Genomic DNA, 19,488 nt, shown 5'->3' with positions numbered 1-19,488 from the left:
TCTACCCTCCATCAGAACTGGAGGGGACAGATGGCAGAGTTTGTGTTGAAAGGAGGGTGGGTAGGAAGCTGAAGAGCGACTGAGAATTTCCTGTCCAATGAATAGGAAAGATGCCAATGATACCAACAGAAGATGACCTTACAGGTTCAAAAATAAGTTTTGGCTCCAGGTGAATGCTTAAGGAGTCAGTAACATAATTCAGGGGTGCTGAAAATTATCATAATTGATAATTACAGAATTTTCTGATTTAGTTGTGTTACTGTAAGGTTGTGTTATGATGAGCTCCTTTTGTTGACTTTCTTTGTCTGTTTGCCTGTTGCCCATCTTTCCTGTTGTGAGGGTTTAGTGAGTTTTCAAATTGGATTTTCCCCCAATGATTTGCTGCCAGGTTGACAGTTCTTAGAAACAGACATTCTCTATTTTCTGGCTACCAGTCCAAAGAGCTTAGTTCAAGGTGTTGACTCAGATCCTCAAAGTCTTCAGTGGCTTAAGTTCCGGCAAACTCAGAATCTATGTGACATGTATTCAGCCAGGAAGATAGCATTCAATTCATTCATTGCTTTAACCAGTCCTTTTTGTGGCAGAGATCACAGCAACATTGAATCTGCACAATTGCATCTGTCAGAGACTGAGATGATAGAGATTTCACAGCATTTGCATCCTTCACTCTGTGGAGATAGTAATTGTGAGAAAGAAAAGAAGCCTTAATAATATTTGAAAATAGGAAGCAATAGGCTTCATGTAGAACAGATTGTGGATTATACCATAGAACAGAAGATCCCTGTATTCACAGTTGCTGTTTAAAGAATTTTATCACACCATTTGGATGGGCCTCTAATAAAAAGAGTAATATAGGATTGCAGTTTGGTTAAGTATCAGAAAAGAAATTTTAGTCAAAATATTTAAAATATAATGAGAAAAAGAGAGGGAGAGAAATTGAGAGAGACATGTGTGCCTACACACACATACACACCCACGCGCACGCACACACCCACAGACTTTTTTAGATAGTTGGCAAAATAATGAGATCACAGAGGAAGGAGATTGGACCAAAGATGGTGTTAGGAGCTGCTAACTGACCATAAAACAGCTATAAAAATATGTAAGTGAGTACTTATCTGAGCTTGGGTTGGGGTTGACCTTCCTTTAGCACATAACATGTATGGTGGGAGCTGCAAAGGAAATGACTGTACAGAGTTGAATGTATAAATGTTAGAAAATTTTTATAAGTAACAAAAAGAACATAAACAATATTAAAAGACAAGTGGAAAACTGTAAAAATACTAACAACTCATATGACAGTGGGTTAATACCCTTAGTAAAAAAAAGAGCTGTTAAGGGTTAATAGGAAAAACAAAACTCTATTATAAAGAATAAGCAGTTAAATAGAAGAATTACAAATGGCCACAGGAAAAATGGAGCTTTATAAGTTACCCAATGAATGCATGGTACATTTCTTTTTCTGTGATCAACTTGGCCAAAAGTTAATTAAAATTAATGATATGCCTGGTTTTATCTATTATTCAGTAATAGGGACATTTTTATATATTGCTGAGGGGCAAATAAAATGGTACATTTTTCCGGATAGCAATTTGGAAATACCTATCAAGAGCTATCAAGAGCCTGAAAAAACATTCATCACTTATGAACCAATTATCCTTCAGCCTAAATTGTATCTTAAGGAAATGATCAGAGATGTGCACAATAATTTATGATCAAGTTTATCCACAAATAGTATAATTAAAACAATAAAAATGGAACTAGGCTAATTATCTCTTGCAGTAAAGAAAATTCTATATACCCATTTAATATTACAGTTTCTAAGAATATTCAATAACATGGAGATCAATTTATGATCTGATCATCATATTAAGTTATACATAAAGTGTAATTTCCAAAATATTTGATAAAATTTCCAAAATCACAATAATTATTTGTGGGTATTCAAATTATAGGCATTTTAATTTTTTTATACTCCTATGAATTAAAATTTTTCCTATATTGAAAAGTTCTTTTTTATACTCAGGGCAAGACAATAAAGATATATTCCCCTGCTTTTTTACATACAGAAATTCACTAATTGAATAGTTTGATGAATTTCAGCAATTATATACAGTTGAGTAACTCCCATTACATTCAAGATACAGAACATTTTCATCACCCTAAAAAGTTCCTCATGTCCCTTTGCAGTTAATGCCATCCTCAAACAATTCCTGGCAACCCACTGTTCTGCTTTCTGTCACTAATACTTTGTACTGTCTAGAATTCATATATAATTTTGAGATCCATGCTGCTATGCATGCCATTTTTTTTGTTCTAAAGATTGTATTTTGAGAGAATACTCAGTATATGGTTCACTCTGAGAATTAACTCGGGAGTGAAGAGGCCATGGGGTATAATGAAAAGTACAAGAGATGTGGAGGCTGGAGAGTCTGTGTAAGTCATCTACATTTTCTGGTTCTCAGTTTGCTCATCTATAAAATGAGGTTAACAATAACCTTTTCCTTACCCATACTTCAGCATCATTGTGGGTAACAAATTAGAATATGCTTGTTAAACCACTTTGTGAGGCATGAGCATCAATTTTTGTTTTAATTATTATTGTGATTCTGATTATTATTGCTGATGTGTAGGTCAGCATTCCTATCCCTTTCTAAAGCAGATGTGCCTTTATGTATATAAAATAGAATTGCCCTCATAAAGGTATATTCTGACACTAAGTTAAGTCCTAAAAAACTGCCATCATGGGAGATGTTTGAGAATGAACCAAACTGTCACAAATGGTAAATTACTGAATTCTTTAGCAAGAGTTATTAAGTTCTGGTATCTATACTCCCCCTTTTTCCTCTTTTCATTTTCTTTTCCAAATCCTTCTGTATTTAGAACTTGATCTCTACTAGCAGGTTACAGTATGAGAATATCCTTTTTTAAAATTAATTTTTGATAAATAAGTAATTCTTAGTCTTTTCAAGGGAATGGAGATAAGATTTGGGGAAACAAAAAGGTATTAAAAAACCAATAAGTTTTCAAACCAGTTTGCAGGTAAGTACTAGGTACCATGAGATAACTTTAAATGACTTTTTTAAAAAAAGATACAACAAACATGTCTAGGTCATTTACTCATCAGTTACTCATTCTGTAGTCACCAAATTTTGATTGAATTTCCATCATATTCTAGACATTCTGTAGGACCTGGGATATAGTTGATAATTGAATTACAACTCTTAGGAATTACATTCAAGTAGGAAATAGAGACAAAAAAATAAACCAACCATTAAATACAAATTCTGATAAGAGTAAAAAGAATTCAAACAAAAACCTGCAAAGGGTGATGAAGTAGGGCTAGAGAGATCAAGAAAAGATTTTCTAGGAAGGTTATTCTTAAACTGATACTTGAAGCATGGGAAGAAGCTCATCTTGGGAAGAGCTGGAGATAGGAGTATTAGGAGAAGAAGAAACACCATATGTAAATACCCTGTGACACAAAATACAGGAACGAAAAAAAAAAAATCAATGTGGCTGAAGCTTGGTGAGTACGAAAAGGTCCATGGTTGAAGCTGGGGAGTTAAGCAGCGTCCAGTCAGTCACAACGTTACAGACCGAGATGAGGAAATGTGAGTTTTGTCCTAACTCTCTGTGGAGAACTAGATGCTTCAGCGCTTGGGATTGTCTTGGTCTATTTTAATCCTGAGTGTTTTCATAAAATTGAACGGATCATTCTCTCATCTGATCTGTAACCAACAGTTTATTTGCAAAGAATTTAATGAAAATGCAAGGAAAAAAATACACATATTAAAGCTTTATCTACCTATTATTTTCTAAAACAATAATTTATTAGGATTTTCTCTTTGAGATAATTTCAGCTACTATAGAACATTATAGTTCTTTTCTCTGTTATCATCTCTCTACTTCCTTATGGGGGAAGGCTTCCCAGGGACAGCTGGGGGTCCCATACAGTCAACAAGATACCCCATGCTAGCGCCTGAATTGTTTAGGCTCCTGTGGTTGACTTTGGCTAGATTTAGAATAATGGCAGTTGGAATCTGATTTATTAGTCAATTTAAAAGCTATTGTAAATCAAATTTTTCTTTGCTACCTTAATTTTCTAGCTTAACAGCTTCAGTTAGAGCTTCAGATAGAGTTTTGATATTATTTTGTTCTCTCCTCACATGCTTTGTACATTTCATATGAAGGTCAAGTAACCTTGAATAATCACCATAATTTTGTATGATTGTGCAGATACTTTTGGTATTTACTTACTATGATAGTTATCAGGTTTTCTGGCCATGTATACTTTTTGTGTGATTGAAACTTACTGTTACAATATTCTACATACTTACTAGGAATACTTAAGGAATGATAGATAATGGTTTTATAAGATATATAACTAAAGTATCTAGAACTAATTCAACTGTCTTAAAATAGATTTTATTTTAAATTTCTATATTATATAACATACAATATCTCAGGAGTTTATATTTGAATTAAAACCATGGCTCTGAACTTGAACAAGCCTTTCTGTGCCTCAATTTTCTCATCTAGAATATGCAGGTGGGGATAAAAGTAGGATAGTAATGAGAGTTAAATGAGTATTAAAGAACTTACCCCACATTTGCAAGGATCATGTGAATCCTTAGGAAATAATCAATTTTCCACTTAACAAATACTATGTCCCAGGCTTTGTGTTGTATATGGGGCATACCAAACGAAGAAGGACAAATTCTTGTCTCAGCAGAGAGGCCTGAGCTTCTGGCTCAGGACAGGCTGCCCCAGCCAGATGGAACTGGAGAGTAGGGAAGGGATGTGGACATCAGCAATAAAAACACAAGAAACCTAAAGCCATTGGTCCTTCGGGGCTCTGCAGGATTCTGATGGTACAGTTAGATCCACTAAGTTACTTTTTCCGTTTTCACATTGTGTCTGTGATCAAATACTACCTTCCTTTTGGAATGCAACCAAAAATTTATATCAAGCTGTTTGTTTTTAGTTAGAAGCAGCATATTGTAGTGGCTAAGAGCTCAGATTACAGGATCAGATGTACAGATTATAGAATCAGATAGACCTGGATTCAGGTGCATTTACTAGCCCTGTGACCTACTGCAAGTTTCTTAACTTTTCTGAGCCCATAACTCCCTGAGACTGTTTCCTCAACTGTAATATGAGGATAATATGCTGCAAATTTCATAGGTTTGTTGTGAAAACTAAATGAGCTATCCACTTAGAAGGCTTAGCACACTTTAGCGTATAGTAAGTGCTCAAAGTTGTCAGTCATCATCTTAGCATTATTATAATTAGCTACTGTTTATTTTTTAATATTTGCTTTATTTTATGTTTTTGTTTTTGTTTTTATTTTGGGGGTAGGTAATTAGGTTTATTTATTGACTCATTTATTTTAATGGAGGTACTGGCAGTTGAACCCAGGACCTTGTGCAGGCTAAGCAGGCACTCTGCCCCTGAGCTGTACCCTCCCCCCTTACTGTGTTTATTTTAAAGATGAGGATTTATAAAATTATATAAAGTGCCCAGTGACTTAATGTGAATTCAAACCCAGTTCTCCTTGATTTCAAAACCCATATTGCTTGCTTTGATTTCATGTTGCCTCGTAAGAAAACATAACAAAAACTAGACCAGTCCCTCTCAAAAACTAAAATCATGTAATCCCTGTCACTGGTATTAGTTAAAATAAAAATGAAAGGCTCATGGTTGTTAAAAATATGCTACAAGAATAAATATCAACAGTGATACATTTTATAGAAGGCTGGCAAAAATAGATTACAAGTATGGTTTTCATTAGCTTTCTTTGTTAAAATCTTCTATTGTGCAGATCTACCGCTTTGAGGATTTTCCAGATCACAGCACGTCTCTGTTTCCCAGGTGAGCAGACCTTATGGTTCAACTCAGTGCTAGCCATTAATGTCAGAAGCCGTGATGCACAAGGTGGGGTATGCGTGTGGGCTGTCTCTCTTCTCTCATGGGTGGGAGTCAGATGGTGTTTGAAAAGGTATATGTGAGACTTGAACTTGAACTGTTATCTCATTTTAGCATCCATTAGTCAAAAGATCTGACTTGTGCTGCACTGCTAGCAAGGAAATATTGAGCTTCCCTCCAATTCACACAATTTATTCAAGCAGTGATTGGAGATTCACTGCTTTAATCCCCCTTCCAAAAGGTATTTATTTACAGGTTTGTTTGTTTTACCAAGTTGGCCAGATTTATGGTTTTCACAATGGGAAAGTATCTAAAACACCTATGTGCAGTGTGTATATAGTGCACAGGTACATGTGTAGGGGAGGGGATCTAGGCTCAGAATGGAGGACATCTGCAATAATGAATAGCATTGCAGATATTAAAAGAATGCAAGTATTAAGCGGTTTAGAAATGCACATCTCAAATTCCTGTATTTTTAACAAGCCTCCAGGGACTCAGTACTTCCAGAATCATACAAAAAATAATAATACTCTTTGTGAATGAAAGTGTTAGGGTTTCAAAGCTTGAATGAGGATGTATGTTAGTCCTTGGCCTTTGAATATTTATTACACTTTTCTGTGTATTCGTATATGTAGAATTTCTATTTCTGGTAAGACAGAAGCTGCTTATATACCTTAATGTTTGCCAACTGAAACATTTTATATATTAAAACTTTGCACTCTGTTAGTGGAATATGTGATCCCTTCCCAGCTGCAGAGAGGAAGGCAGTAAGCAGTGCCAGGTGTGGTTCTCTTCTATGTTCTCTGCAGCTTGTCTTCCTACTGGAAGAAACAAAGGAGGAAATGAAGGTGTTTTGCTTTGCTTTTCCTAGAGCAGCAGCTTTGGGAGGCACAGCGCATATGACTCTATATTGTTAATAATCAATTATTAATATTTTTGAGCTTTTACCGTGTGCTGGTTTCTCTTTTGAGGACTCTGCCCATATTAGTTAATTTGACAGTATTCCTTTGACATGGGCAGTATTATTATCCCCAAGTTGCAGATAAGGAAACTAAAGCATAATGAGGTTAAGAAACTTCCCAAAGCTGTATGAAATGGTAAAACTGTGGTTCAAATCCAGGCCGTTGGATGCACAGCCTATGCTCTTAAGCACTATGCCAGTGGTGTCAGTGAAAGAGATAACAATCATCATCGTCATTCATCATTATTGCATTTAAATGTGCCAATTGCTTTTAATCTTCATAAAATCCTTGAGGTGGAAACTATTGTAGACCCCATTTTACATGAAACAAAAACCCTGGAGGTTAATTTGCTCAGGGCTACACAGTTGTAACTGGTGGAACTTGATTTTGAATTGAATGTTACTTCAAAGCTAGCAAATAAAGAGAAGGAGAAGGAAGCACAGATGCCCAGTCCCTCCACATATCTAGACGCAAGCATGGATTTTCCATTGCTTCCCATTCCCAGGGCTTACCACTACCTCCCTTATGAGTCAGGGGCAAAAAGAGGAAATTACCAGTGGGGAGAGGGAAAGCAGAGGGGCAATATAGGGAGAGGCATAATAGATACCAACTATTATGTATAAAATAAGCTACAAGAATATATTGTACAACACGGGAAATAACGCCAATAGTTTATAATAACTTATAAATGGAGTATAACCTTTAAAATTGTGAATCACTATTTTGTATACCTGTAACATAATATTGTACATCAGGTATACTTCAATGGAAAAATAATAATAATAATGCCACAAGAGAAAAATGAGGAAATTACATGCATTTCAGATACAATGGAGGTCACTTTGCAACAGAGGTTCCGTGTGGCACACTTCACTTAGAGAGGAAGTCAGCTGTTACTTAAACTGTATATCGAGTAAGCTAATTCATGAAGAAAAAAATTTTAAAGAAACTAAATTAAATTATTAGTGAGTTTGCCCTCAAAGCACCCTACAGGACCTTTATGAGAATTCCAGGAACTTAAGCATATTAGACACCATCATATTTAAAGTGCCCTATAACATAATATTGACTCTAACCATGAAGAAGGTTTTTACAGAGCAACACTCCATCTTGTGGAGAATAAAGCTCCGAGATGTCCCGTATGGAGAAGAGGAGGTCTAAGTGGAGCTTGTTGCCTGTCTGTATACATTTAGAGAGCATTCTCTGGAAGTGAAACTCAGCTGGGAAGTTCCACGGAGGCACATTTTCTCTTAGTCCTGGGAAGTACTTTCTGTCAGCTAGAGCTGTCCAGCCATGGATGGGCTGCCTCAGAAACTCACCTGCTCCCTGTCACTATAGGTGTCATGCCAAGGGGGACCACACTCAGGGAAACTGGGGAGAGATCCCAGTGTTGGGGGGAAGTGGAGTAGACCACTATTTGCACTTTGCGATCTTTTCACTGTATACAGTGTGTCCTGTATTTTAATAGATTTTAATGTCTTTTAGAATCTATTATCTATAAAAGATGCTAAAAGGGGAAAATACCTTAAGGGTAGAAAACAAATTATTTCATGTATTTGGAGAATGTATATTTGGGACTAAGTTAAGAACTGTTCTGTATCAATGAAATCTATAAAGAGATTTAATACTTAAGAAAATATTGTAGAAGGATCCAAAATTCCTAAAAATTTTATGGCTGTGTTTGAGTGTGGTGAAAGGGAAGAAAGAGGAAAACATGGGGGTTTTTGGATAAAAATGGTAAATTGCCATGAATGATTTTTTGATAAAGAGGGTGAACTATCAGACACAACAAGCAGGATGTTGATATTGAAACTATAAAATATTGAAGCAAATGAAGCTGTCAAAAAAGACCTACCCTTGGGCTGGGTCCTCTTATTTCCGTTGGATGCTTGGCTATAATCCTTCTGTACTATGTATACTACGTTAACTGATAGGGCCTCAAAATATCTGTTCAATTAATTTCCAGGCATCTGAATTTCATTGTTAAAATAACATTGTAAAAAATTTCGTTGAGCAGTTTTTTAAGTGTTGGGTATGGAAAACATATTTCAGCGGATTTGGAACACTCTGACTTACCCGGATGCTGTTGACATTTCCTTTCTGCTTTCTTAGGTTTTCATGGGTCAGCCCCTTGTATATTTAAGGGATATAAAGGAAGACATTTTGCAAAGTGGTGCAATGTGACACTGAGGGTGCCATGATTTTTTTAAGGAGAAGGAGCATGGTTTTCAAAAGCAAGGAATATAGCCTGTCTGTACTGCGGCTCATTGTCAGCATTGAGATAGCTCAAATCTTACCATGATTCTTAAATTTGGCATCATTAACACAGGAAATAAAACACAAGGATAATCAGTGGGAAGTGGGCTTACACAGTAGGGGAGAAAATTTGTTTGGTCAAAGGCAGCCGTCGGAGTGCAGAGATTTGATGTGCTGGATTTGTTATTTTGGGGAATACTGAAAGCTAATGTGGTGATGTCAGGCATTTAAGTCTGTTAGAATTTATTCTGTAGATTTGTAAACACCCACGTTCATAAAATTGGTAAACAAGCATTTTGGATTTATGATATGCTAAAGTCTGGGGCTGGGCTTGCTTCTCTCTGCTCTTTCCTCATTAGACTCCTCTCTGAAACCTGGGGAGGCATCATCCCATGTGAAAATATCATTTCTTGAAGCAAGGCAGGGTCCTGAAAACCTTGCTTGAGATGCTGTGATAGCAAACAATTCTGGCCCACGCTATTCCAACAATGGAAGAAAAACTTCCTTTCATGCACTGTCATTCTTCTTTGATCTTTACTTCTTTTGCGGTGTAGTCTCCAATTCTCTGGAGGTTTTGTGCTCACTCCTCTAATTGCCATTAGAGAGGGCTGTGAATCCTCCTCCTTCCCTATTCCAAAGTTCCTAACTATTCTCTTTGACCAAAGTTATTCAGTAAAAATTAAAGGGGCTAGGAGGATCAAAGGCTGTGTGTTTTCAGAATGATGCTGTCATTTTTATGGGGTCCTGAACAGTATGGATCAGTGAGAGGCAGGCGAGAGGCGGCTGCAGTGCTTCAGCATTTTCACGGAGCCTCAAGGGAACCAACCACTTAATAGCATTTAATAGCTTAGGGAGGCTGGTGCCTTGTAGCCTAACTAAAGGCGACATCTTGCAGTCTGATGAATGCTGCTCTTCAGTGTAGCACAAGGAAACCCACACTGTCCTCATAGTCTCCCACCTTTCTCTTTACCCCATTTATTTTAATCTATCTAGCTTGACTTCATTATCTGGTACTAAAAGTATGTACACTTGTGCATTCTTAATGGAACTCAGCAGCGGGTTCCCACCTTAACATCAGCACATGCTGCCTGAAAGATGGTATAAGGGACTCAGTGTGTGCCAGGCGCTGTTCTGAGTGCTTCACTGATATCTTAGTTCACTTAGTCTTCACAGCCCTAGGTGTGTGATTTCATTTTTACCTCCATTTTACAGATGGGAACTCTAAGGCACAGAGTAAGTGGGTAAATTGCCCAAGGCCAGGGGCAGAGTTAGAATTTGAACCATGCAGCCTGATTCCAGAATTCATGGTATTTACTGCTTTGACATCAAACCAAAGAAATAATCGGAAACAAATGCCAAGCATTTCTTCTTCATGGTCTTGTAGCTCAACTCCTATGTAAGATTAAATCACCAGAAAACTGAGGCAGTGACTTTATGGCTGTGGCTCCCTTAATGATGAAAGAAGTTGGAGAAAAGAGGAAGGTTATCTATAGTCTTGTAGACCAGTGTCAATCTAAATTCCAGTCATATTAGTTATGTAATTCAGATTTATTACTAATTTCTCAAGACTTCAGCTGCTCAATCCGTGAAATGTGGATATGACAGTAGCATGTACTACACAGTGTTCTTGTTGACATGATCTTATGTAATGCATTTAGTGCCAAGCACAGTGCCTGACATAGACTTTTAACTGTTACAATTTTAAGCCACCTTTAATCTATTGTGGAAGTAAAATGGTGACCTACAATTAACCAGTTGTGTGTGGGGTTTATTAAAGTGATACTAGTTAAGAGAAGGTGATCAGACACATGGATTTTATTACACGAGGGAAGTCAGCAGTCAGGATTCTACAAGTGGACTAGATTTTCTGTAGTAGTGTCCTTAGATCTGTCGCATAGGACCATTGCGAGGGAAACGGCTGTAATGCAGTGTGTCAGGTATTTATTACACCCCAGGGAGGATTCCATGTTTTTCCAAATTCTGAACTACAACAGGGTCCCAGTGTATCACATCTGCTGTCACCTCCCCCGATTCTGCTTCAGAATGCATAATAGTCATGATGCTGGAATTTGCCATTCTCTTCCAGTTAATTAGAAATTGAAAAGCAGTGTAGTCATAGGGAGGGACATAAAGAGGAAAAATAAGTAAGATGGCACTGCTTTTTAAGGATGTGGGGCTTCTGGGCAGCAGTCAGTCAGTTGCACTCACAAAGTGTGATTCCTGGGGGACAGGGGAGTCGTGTGGGGGTTGTGACAGGTACTCCTTCCTCTTCCCAACCACTGGAACTTCACTATTCTAAGTGAAATTATCTAATTTCTGCCTTCAAATGGAAAAGTTCCCCTTTATTCTTTCTCACCACAGGAGCCCTAAAGACTATTCATGCCAACACAGCAACTCTCTCTTAAAGCTGTTGTTAGAAAATGATGGGGGTGGGTATCTCCAATTCAGGAAACTCCCATCTTTTATAGAAAGGCTTCCATGTGGCACCTTAAGGGTTAAACTTTTGTTGTAGATCGAGTATCAAGTAGCTCTCCTATTTCGAAACTGTCATTTCTAAAAGGTAAGCCAAACATATCTGAGTTTACACTGCTTTCTATGAAAGGAATAACTCACCGCTCCCAGTATGTGTTAGTTTGCTCCTCTCTGTGCCGTCTGCCTCCTATTATCTAATATAATGTGTATATCGGGGTGAGGACCGTCAATCACGGTTAATAAAAACCCAGAACACAACAGAGATCCCTTTTACTAGAGATCCATTTTACAATAGCTCTCAATTTCTTATGTCACATAAATCAAAAGTGAAGTGTTTATCTAATCATTCGGAGGCATCCCTTCTCCCTCTGTGTCCTAGCCCCTCCCCCTGTGCCAGTTTCCAGCCCCTCAAAGATGCTTTGTACCAGAAAGTGCAAGTTCCCCATTCTGGCTTTATTGATGTTCCCTTTTGCTCTCCTCCTGGCTCCCCCTCAAACCAAGTGAGCAGAGCAAATGGCCCGGGTTTTCCCCCAATGCCTGACCTGCGTTTACTGGGAGGAGAGCAGGAGAGGGAGCGCGCATTCCGAGCAGGCTGCTCTGACTCCGACCACAGGCTGTTCCGTGCAGGCTGTCCCTCTCCTTCAAAACCGTGCATCCCCTCCCCGAAGCAGCAGGCAGTGTGCCTCCATTCAGCCACATTTGGTATGCATGAGCACGGCTGCAGGGAGAGGGGAGGTGGCTTTCTTAAGAAGGTTCAGTGGCTCAGGCAACGCCACTTGACTAGTCTCCCAAGTTGCAGGAAGCCTCTGCCCTGATGGAATTTGCAGGTGTGGAGATGACCATGGGATGCCAGGGCCGTGGGGGACCGTTTATTTTCTAGGCGCTGCTCAGGTTTGCGGTTTCTGGTTTTCCTGGTGGAATTTGGAAGGGGTCATGAATCAAACTGATGCTCCTCGACCCCTAAATTGGACCATCCGGAAGCTGTGCCACGCAGCCTTTCTCCCATCTGTCAGACTTCTTAAGGTACTGTAACTTGCTGCTTTGAATGGCTCTCATTGTGCTTTTCAGGTCTAAACGCCCAACTTTGCTCTAGGCTGGGACACACCTTTTGGGGAGCACAGATGTGTGCAGTCCTGGCTCTGTTGCTGGTGGTTGGAGAGAGGTTCTCAACGCCCCTCACCCCATGGTGTCAGAGAGGGAGGATGGTCTGAGCCACGTTTGAGAATGAGATTATGGTCGCAGAGAATGGACTGCCTGAGTGCTCCCCACCCCCAAACGTCCCTAAAATAGAATTAATTAACTTCTTTGGGAGGGTGGGAACAGTAGTGGGAGTGAAATCTCTTACTCCCATGTGTTTAGCTCCTGGATTCTTTTCCCTCCCTGGGGAAGCCCTTCGACCCAGTTTCCCTTTAAATGGAACCTGAGAGAACAAAGGATTCTCCTCATTATTTAAAAAGCCCTGTGTCCTTAGGTAGTCTCTCAGGTAAAGACAAAGAATGAACCCTTGTCAGATTGTGACTTTTTTGGGTATACTTGTTTTGAAAAAAAGCATGATAATTTTAGTCTCTGAAGTGAAGTCAGGAGAAGGAAAGTATTGTTAAATATGTACTGAACGTGTGCCTGGAGCTTTCTCTCCAGCTCCGAGTTACACAAAAGAATGGCACTACACCTGAGCTAGGATGCTACCTGGTGTCTGCAGCACTCCTCTTTCTAGAAGCAAAGACATCAAACATACTGAGAAAGTCCCCACAACTTCATAATAATTCTCTTCATCATCTGCCTTGTAGGGAAGGAAATACAAGTAAAATTTAAAAGATGTAGAAAACAAATATTTTTCCTCAGAAAAGAGGATGTGGTAACACTTATTTGGGAAAAGTACGTTATCTCTGGATATCCCACATCCATCTGAAGTTAAAAAAGCAAGGTGAAGTTCTTAATTCTCTTTTCCATATTAGTATGATTTTGTGATTTAGTGAGCACTGGACATTGAGCCCAGTGTCACAATGGAGGATTAATAAATTAACCCTGAATAAATTACACTTGCAACCTTTTTTTTCCCGAGGCTGTGTTCTGGTTGGGTCAAGTTTGATGTGGACAATTAGTTCTGTACAGCTAAGTGGCTTCTTACAACAGAGTATCACTTTGTCTAAGTTTTCCTTACCCTGTTCAACCAATACTAGCTGAGATTCACTTTCACAAAGGCTACCCCCACATCCTGTTCAAACACCCACCATATTGTTGTTATGGCGGTGGTTTGCTTCCCTAAGAGAGTATTTTGGAGGAAAAGCAGGTTTGGGAGTGGAAAGTGGGAGAAATGCTTCCTTGGATGTAACTGCTTTGCCGTATTGGAACAATATGTGTGATAGGGCATAAAAAAGAATGAGGTCAGGGAACTAACAAATGAATATAAATTTTCCTCCAAAATCACTCCTGAATCGAGGGTCTGGGGCGAAGAATGTCTTGGCAAACCTTACTGTGACTGAGAACGTTGACTCCAGCAATACCATGTGCAACAGGAAACATTTTTCAGTTAAACCACTTACTGACTTTACCCCCAAATAAGGCTTTTTAATTAACATAATGATTTTTTTAAACAGGTGTGTGTATACCACCTTCAATATATTTTTATTCATTCTCTCATTTTTTAAATAGAAAAATGTTACTTATCATTTGCTAGTCACAAAACCAGCAGCAAAGTACCTATTTGTGGTAGATTACTAATTTTTAAAAGAGCTTTCATCTTTTTTAACTGAAAGTACTGTCCATGCTCTATACCAGCAGCCGTTGTCAGTACTACACCAACACCATAGTTGGCATACAGCTCAGTCCTACCATCCTTTACAAACTTGGTGCTTTGTAACTATTCATCTAACAAAATGCATTAATGAGTATCCTTCCAATTCTCTCAATATCTGAAAGATAGGATGTGTTTTACTAGAGAACTTTCTTTCCAAATGACATCTGTATTTTTGCAAGCTCGTACCTATCCTGGGAGACTTCAGATATTGAGCACATTTCAAACTCAAAAACAACAACAACAACAACAAAAAACAATACTACCAAATTCTTTCAGCAATACTTAAAAAGAAACGAAAACTGCTTTTGTATGAGTTAATGTAATTATCAACACTCTGCATATGAATGCCATGTAATTTTTCCCCCTCTGGATTGTGGCTGTCTAGTCTTTGCTTTGCCATGATTTTGCCCCATGATTTCTTGCCCTGCTTTTACATTTCAAGGAAAATGGTAGTTGCTGAGTAATCATTTGCATCTTTTGGTCAGTGTTCTACCTGGTTTAGTTTGTAAATTAAATATTTAATCACAGTAATCCTTACTGTTCTTTCCTTACTTTCTGCTCTTTTCTTCCCGCCGCCACCCCCCAAATCTCTTACTCCGTCTCCCTCACACTACCACCACCATGTTAATATAATGGATGGATTCTCCAGAGTCCATTGAAATTTTAAGCTAATAAACCCAATTTTCCTATTCAACAGGTAATTTTTCTTCCTCTTCCGAGCATATTTCTGATGTGCTGTGCCCCTTCCAGCCCTGACTTGTCAGTAAATGCAGTGTAGGGCGTGATGGCATGATGAGATTTAACTAAACTCAGATCACTCACTGCTTCTGATGGATTGAGCTCCAGCCAATTTTCCTCCGTATCCTTTCCTTGAAAATGTGTGTCTCCTTGCTGACTGTCTTCAGGACCATGCTAATGTTTAAAAATGGCTTCATAATCCTGTTTCCTGTATCTCCCATTTCCTAATAGATACAGGATACTAAAGAATTAGAAGGGAAAGGCCAGCCTCTGAAGCATGAATTAAACCCAATGAATGTTATAAAATACTTATTATTTCTTCTGAAAACATCTCATTTGTGGTTTTGTCCATCTTGGAGAAAATTTTGAATATGTCAGCCAGCTCACATTTTGAATTTGGGATTGCATTTGGAAATACCATTTGAAAATGAATTTTTGGATAGACACACGATGAGGATAGCCAAAAGACAGAGGCTGTTTTCAAAAGGGTACATTTCAAATGGGACCTTTTCCAAACTATTTCTTTACAGTTATCATTTGCTTTATTCTTACGTGTTTCAAGATTTCATCTTACTATTAATCACAAAAAGTCAAATTTATTTCAGTGACAGAATGTTCTTAGCATATTTTATGTTCATTATCAAGACTGTTTCTGCCTTTGTTTTATTTGGGAGATTTTATTTGGGTAACTTCTGTTGAATTTGAAGATTAATTTTAGAACAGAGAGCTTTCTTTGTATTGAAATCTTGGTGGACTTAATAAAGGGAAGGCTTCTGAAAAATGGGTTGCATTGGGGAAGAGGGAAGCTCTGCTCTTGTAACAGGCTTTGGGTGCACATGTATAAGATACTTCCTTAATGAAGACCAAACAATCAGTATCATTTTAGGATTTTCAGAGAAAGTATGATTTTACCACTTTGAGCGATGTCTGAAAGAGGTGAAAGAAATCATATTTTGGATAGTTAGGCCTAAACACTGGGTCCTAATTTCATTGTGTTTCTAACCACCTGTGTGACCTTGGGGAAGTTACTTAACCTCTCTATAACTTGGTATCCTTCTCTTTAAAAATGAAGAGTTTAGGTCTTGGGTTGACTTAGATTCAGTGCTACAATTCCATGTGGTAAAGGCTGCCATGCTCTGTGGGCATGGAAGAACATAGTCTGTTGAGGCTAAAAGTAGTTAAACTGGGTTGGATATTAAAATGGAAGGAGGACTAGAACAGTCGTAAGGTTTAGATAATAGAGGGCCTTGTCTGCTAAGCTAAGGCATTTGATAGTTATCCTGAAAACTAGGGAGTGCCATGAAAGGGGTCTACCTAGCAGCAAGGTGACCACTAGATTCATGTATTAAATAGATTGCTTTGGCTGTAGTGTCTAGAATGGGTGAGAGATGGTGGGATTGGGAGCTGAGAGATTAAATTTGAGGCCTGAAGAATTGATGAGGACCTGGGCTAAGGCAGTAGTAAAAAGAGGTGAAATAAACAGGGCCTTGCTGTATTGATTAGCTGTGGTAGAGGAAGGGTCCTAGGATATCTTTGGAGTTTCAGTCTTTACTGTCCGATGGCCCCAGTGATGGTGGTTCCAGTGGCTGAAAATAGAGGTCCTGAGAAGGAGGGACAGAACTTCTCACTTGGTGGTTCTCCTTTGGTGAGCTAGAAAAGGTGTGTCAATTATTGATTCTAGTGGGACTGAGACAGAAGTAAGGAGTATAATTTCATGTTGATGAGTATGAGTCCCAGTGAATGCCTGATAGCTGAACTCTTTTATGTAGATGATACAAAATCAGTAAGATCACTTCTCATTTGCTTAGATTGTGTTTTTGTTCTTACACCCTGCCTTCTTATAAAACAATGCATAGTAAACTCCCAGTTTTTTGATATCTTGTCCAAAAGCTCAGAGTTTCAGTTCCTTTTTTTCTCATTTATGCTACTATCCAAAGAGGGACTAATGAAGGTGAACCAGGTATAACACAAAGGAAATAATTGAAAGAGCAGTGATCAAGTTAGGCTGTCAGCTCACAAATTCTGCCTAAGTACCCATGTTTTCTACCTCTGCAATTTCATGTAGTGGTAACCAACGTCTGTTACATTACATTGTCCCTGAAGCACAGCAAGATCCTAATGTTAACGTAAGTTGGATCTGTCTTCTATAGTTGACGCCAGACGTTCCAGAAACTGGTTTCCCTTTGGTGTTCTCAGACTCTTAGCAAACAATTATGTTGAGATTCATTTCAATTTGTGTTTTAAATTTATTATTTTCAAGGTATCCCTTTCACATCTAAAATTCTGAATCTTTACATGGTAGATAGAGTATAACAAGAGTTTTTGCTCAGCCAGGAACCACATGCTAGTGAATAGCAGTTAAGTTTCCACAGCAAGAGGGGAAACATACACCTATTATATCCAGACATGTTCCTGAATGGTGGCGAGTGACGTCAGGAAACTCATTATGGACCAATTCTAGTAAGTGCCTTAAAGATGGGAAACTTGAAGAATAAATTGCTTTTAGAAAAACACACTGTGTTGTTAGGCAGAATTTTAAGGGCTGCTAATAAAGAAACTTCGGTCTTTCCATCTTAGCATGCCAGCTGCAGATTCCCTTTAAGAAAACGAGAAAAAGAAGAAGAAAAGCAAATGTGCCCCAACTAAAACCCAGGAGAGACAAAATCTGTCTGGTGTGTTTCAAATGGTGGCTTCAACTCAGACTGCTGAACAGTGACCATGTGATTTGCCTCTTTGTGAAATGTTCCTTGGGCAGCCTGAAGGAAATTCCTGAGGCAAAAAAAAAACCCTCTTGTCTCTCTGGAGAGCTCTGTCTTCTGATGCCGTCTATTGTGGAGTAAATAACGAAAGTGAGTGGTCACCGCAAAATGAGGGAGGACATAGCTGGGATGTCCAAGCTCAGGGTCGTCTGGCTCTGGGATTGACTTGTGAGGTTACAGTAAAATTGGGCAAGGTCTGCCTCAAGGGACAAGGTCTGTCTTCCTTGTAGATGACTTCCTGCAGAGTGAGAGAGCACTGCCTCTCCAGCAGTCACTTTCCATCCTCGCCTTCTCTCCATCTCTTGGTGTATCCTCAACTGGCTCCAAGCTCATCTACGGACGACTAGATCATATCCTTTCTCCTTTTCCATTAGCTAACATGAAAAAGAGTGTTAAAGACTGTGGCTCACAAAAAAGGTATTCAGTAAGTGTTTATTGAAGAATAAATGAGTGAGCAAACATGGGAATGATATATGAAATCTTAAGAATGCTTAGGAGTCACTTGGGAAGCTGGTGAGCAAAGCATATATTCAAGCTCAACACCCCTCCACCCACCCCGGAGTGGATGGTGGATGCTGACTCAGTAGGTAGGTCATGGGCCCAGGAATTGGCATTTTAACAAGCTCTCCCAGTAATTCTGATGGAAACAGCTCTTAGGAGGACCACCCATTGAAAGAAACTGCCATAGATTCAGCTGAACTGGAGGGAAACTCAATGAAATGCCCTCTCTCCCTTTTGCCAGTACCTGGGCAGAACAGATTCAGTGTTAGTCAACAGTGGGAGCAAAAGATTTTAAATAAACAGTTCATGAATTCATGAGTTTTCAAAATTTTTAATCATGAAAGATCATTTAGCTAGAGAAGTCAGTTGAGTTCAGGTGCCCTGTTTTGGTTTGTAGATGATATAACTTCATAAAGTGAAGGAATGTTTGTCCCTATTTTTATTTTTTCTCTATTTGGTATTTCTGTGAGTGTTATTTTCATGATTTGTTCCAAGCATATGACATACGATTTTGGTTTTTCTATCTTACTGAATTTATAAGCAATATGATTGTGAACCAGAGCTCCAAAGATAGTGTCCATGGTCAGGATTCTGAAGTATCTTGCGTATGCCTCCTTTCAGCTTCTTCTATAATGGCACTTGGAACTGCAGTACTCCCTCATGCGCATGTCCTTTAGACTCCAGTAGTATGTGATAGTACTAAGTGAGTAGTGAGCAGTGAGCAGTTCACCTGGGGAGGCAGGGCCAAAGCATCCATAACTGATGCATACAATAGTAGAGATACCCCCACCCTTGCTCCCTGTCTGCTTTTCCTACATCCTTCAAAAACTAAGGAAGAGATTTTGGATGGGGGTGGGGGTGGGGGGAGCAAGAGAATATCCAGGGCTTTTATTTGAAAAAGCACATTCAAAATTAAAATTAACTTTGTACTTGAATTTTTAAAAAATGATGCCTAGTATTAAATATGGAAAATTGAGCTGAACGTAATTTTCTTAGCTCCTGAGCATGTGAGAAAGATACGATGCTCTAAAGGCTCGAGTGAGGCAGTGGCACACTCTAAAATCTCTAAGAGGGG

The 19,488-nt window shown here is 38.7% G+C and overlaps 1 protein-coding gene across 23 annotated transcripts in view; it reads left to right on the top strand.

Moving 5' to 3' along the window:
- Positions 1 to 19,488, top strand: part of TRPM3 (transient receptor potential cation channel subfamily M member 3) — an 846,268-nt gene that overhangs the window by 335,208 nt on the left and 491,572 nt on the right. For 20 of the 23 annotated variants that reach the window (XR_012072024.1, XR_012072026.1, XR_012072025.1 and 17 more), the window contains exon 1: positions 12,465 to 12,641. The exons of 1 other annotated variant lie outside the window; for it this stretch is intronic. Coding sequence is in view for 6 of the 22 variants with exons in the window: in XM_031677181.2 (XP_031533041.1) it covers positions 12,465 to 12,641 (177 nt within the window). In the remaining 16 variants the exon portion in view is untranslated. Of the gene's footprint in view, positions 1 to 5,824; positions 5,875 to 12,464; positions 12,642 to 19,488 lie in introns of those variants that run through there. 2 more of the 23 variants (XR_012072016.1, XM_072959581.1) reach the window with 1 other exon arrangement.

Source organism: Vicugna pacos, chromosome 4 (assembly GCF_048564905.1).
Source record: "Vicugna pacos chromosome 4, VicPac4, whole genome shotgun sequence".
Lineage (NCBI taxonomy): Eukaryota > Metazoa > Chordata > Mammalia > Artiodactyla > Camelidae > Vicugna > Vicugna pacos.
This window is presented reverse-complemented; position numbering and strand designations above follow the sequence as displayed.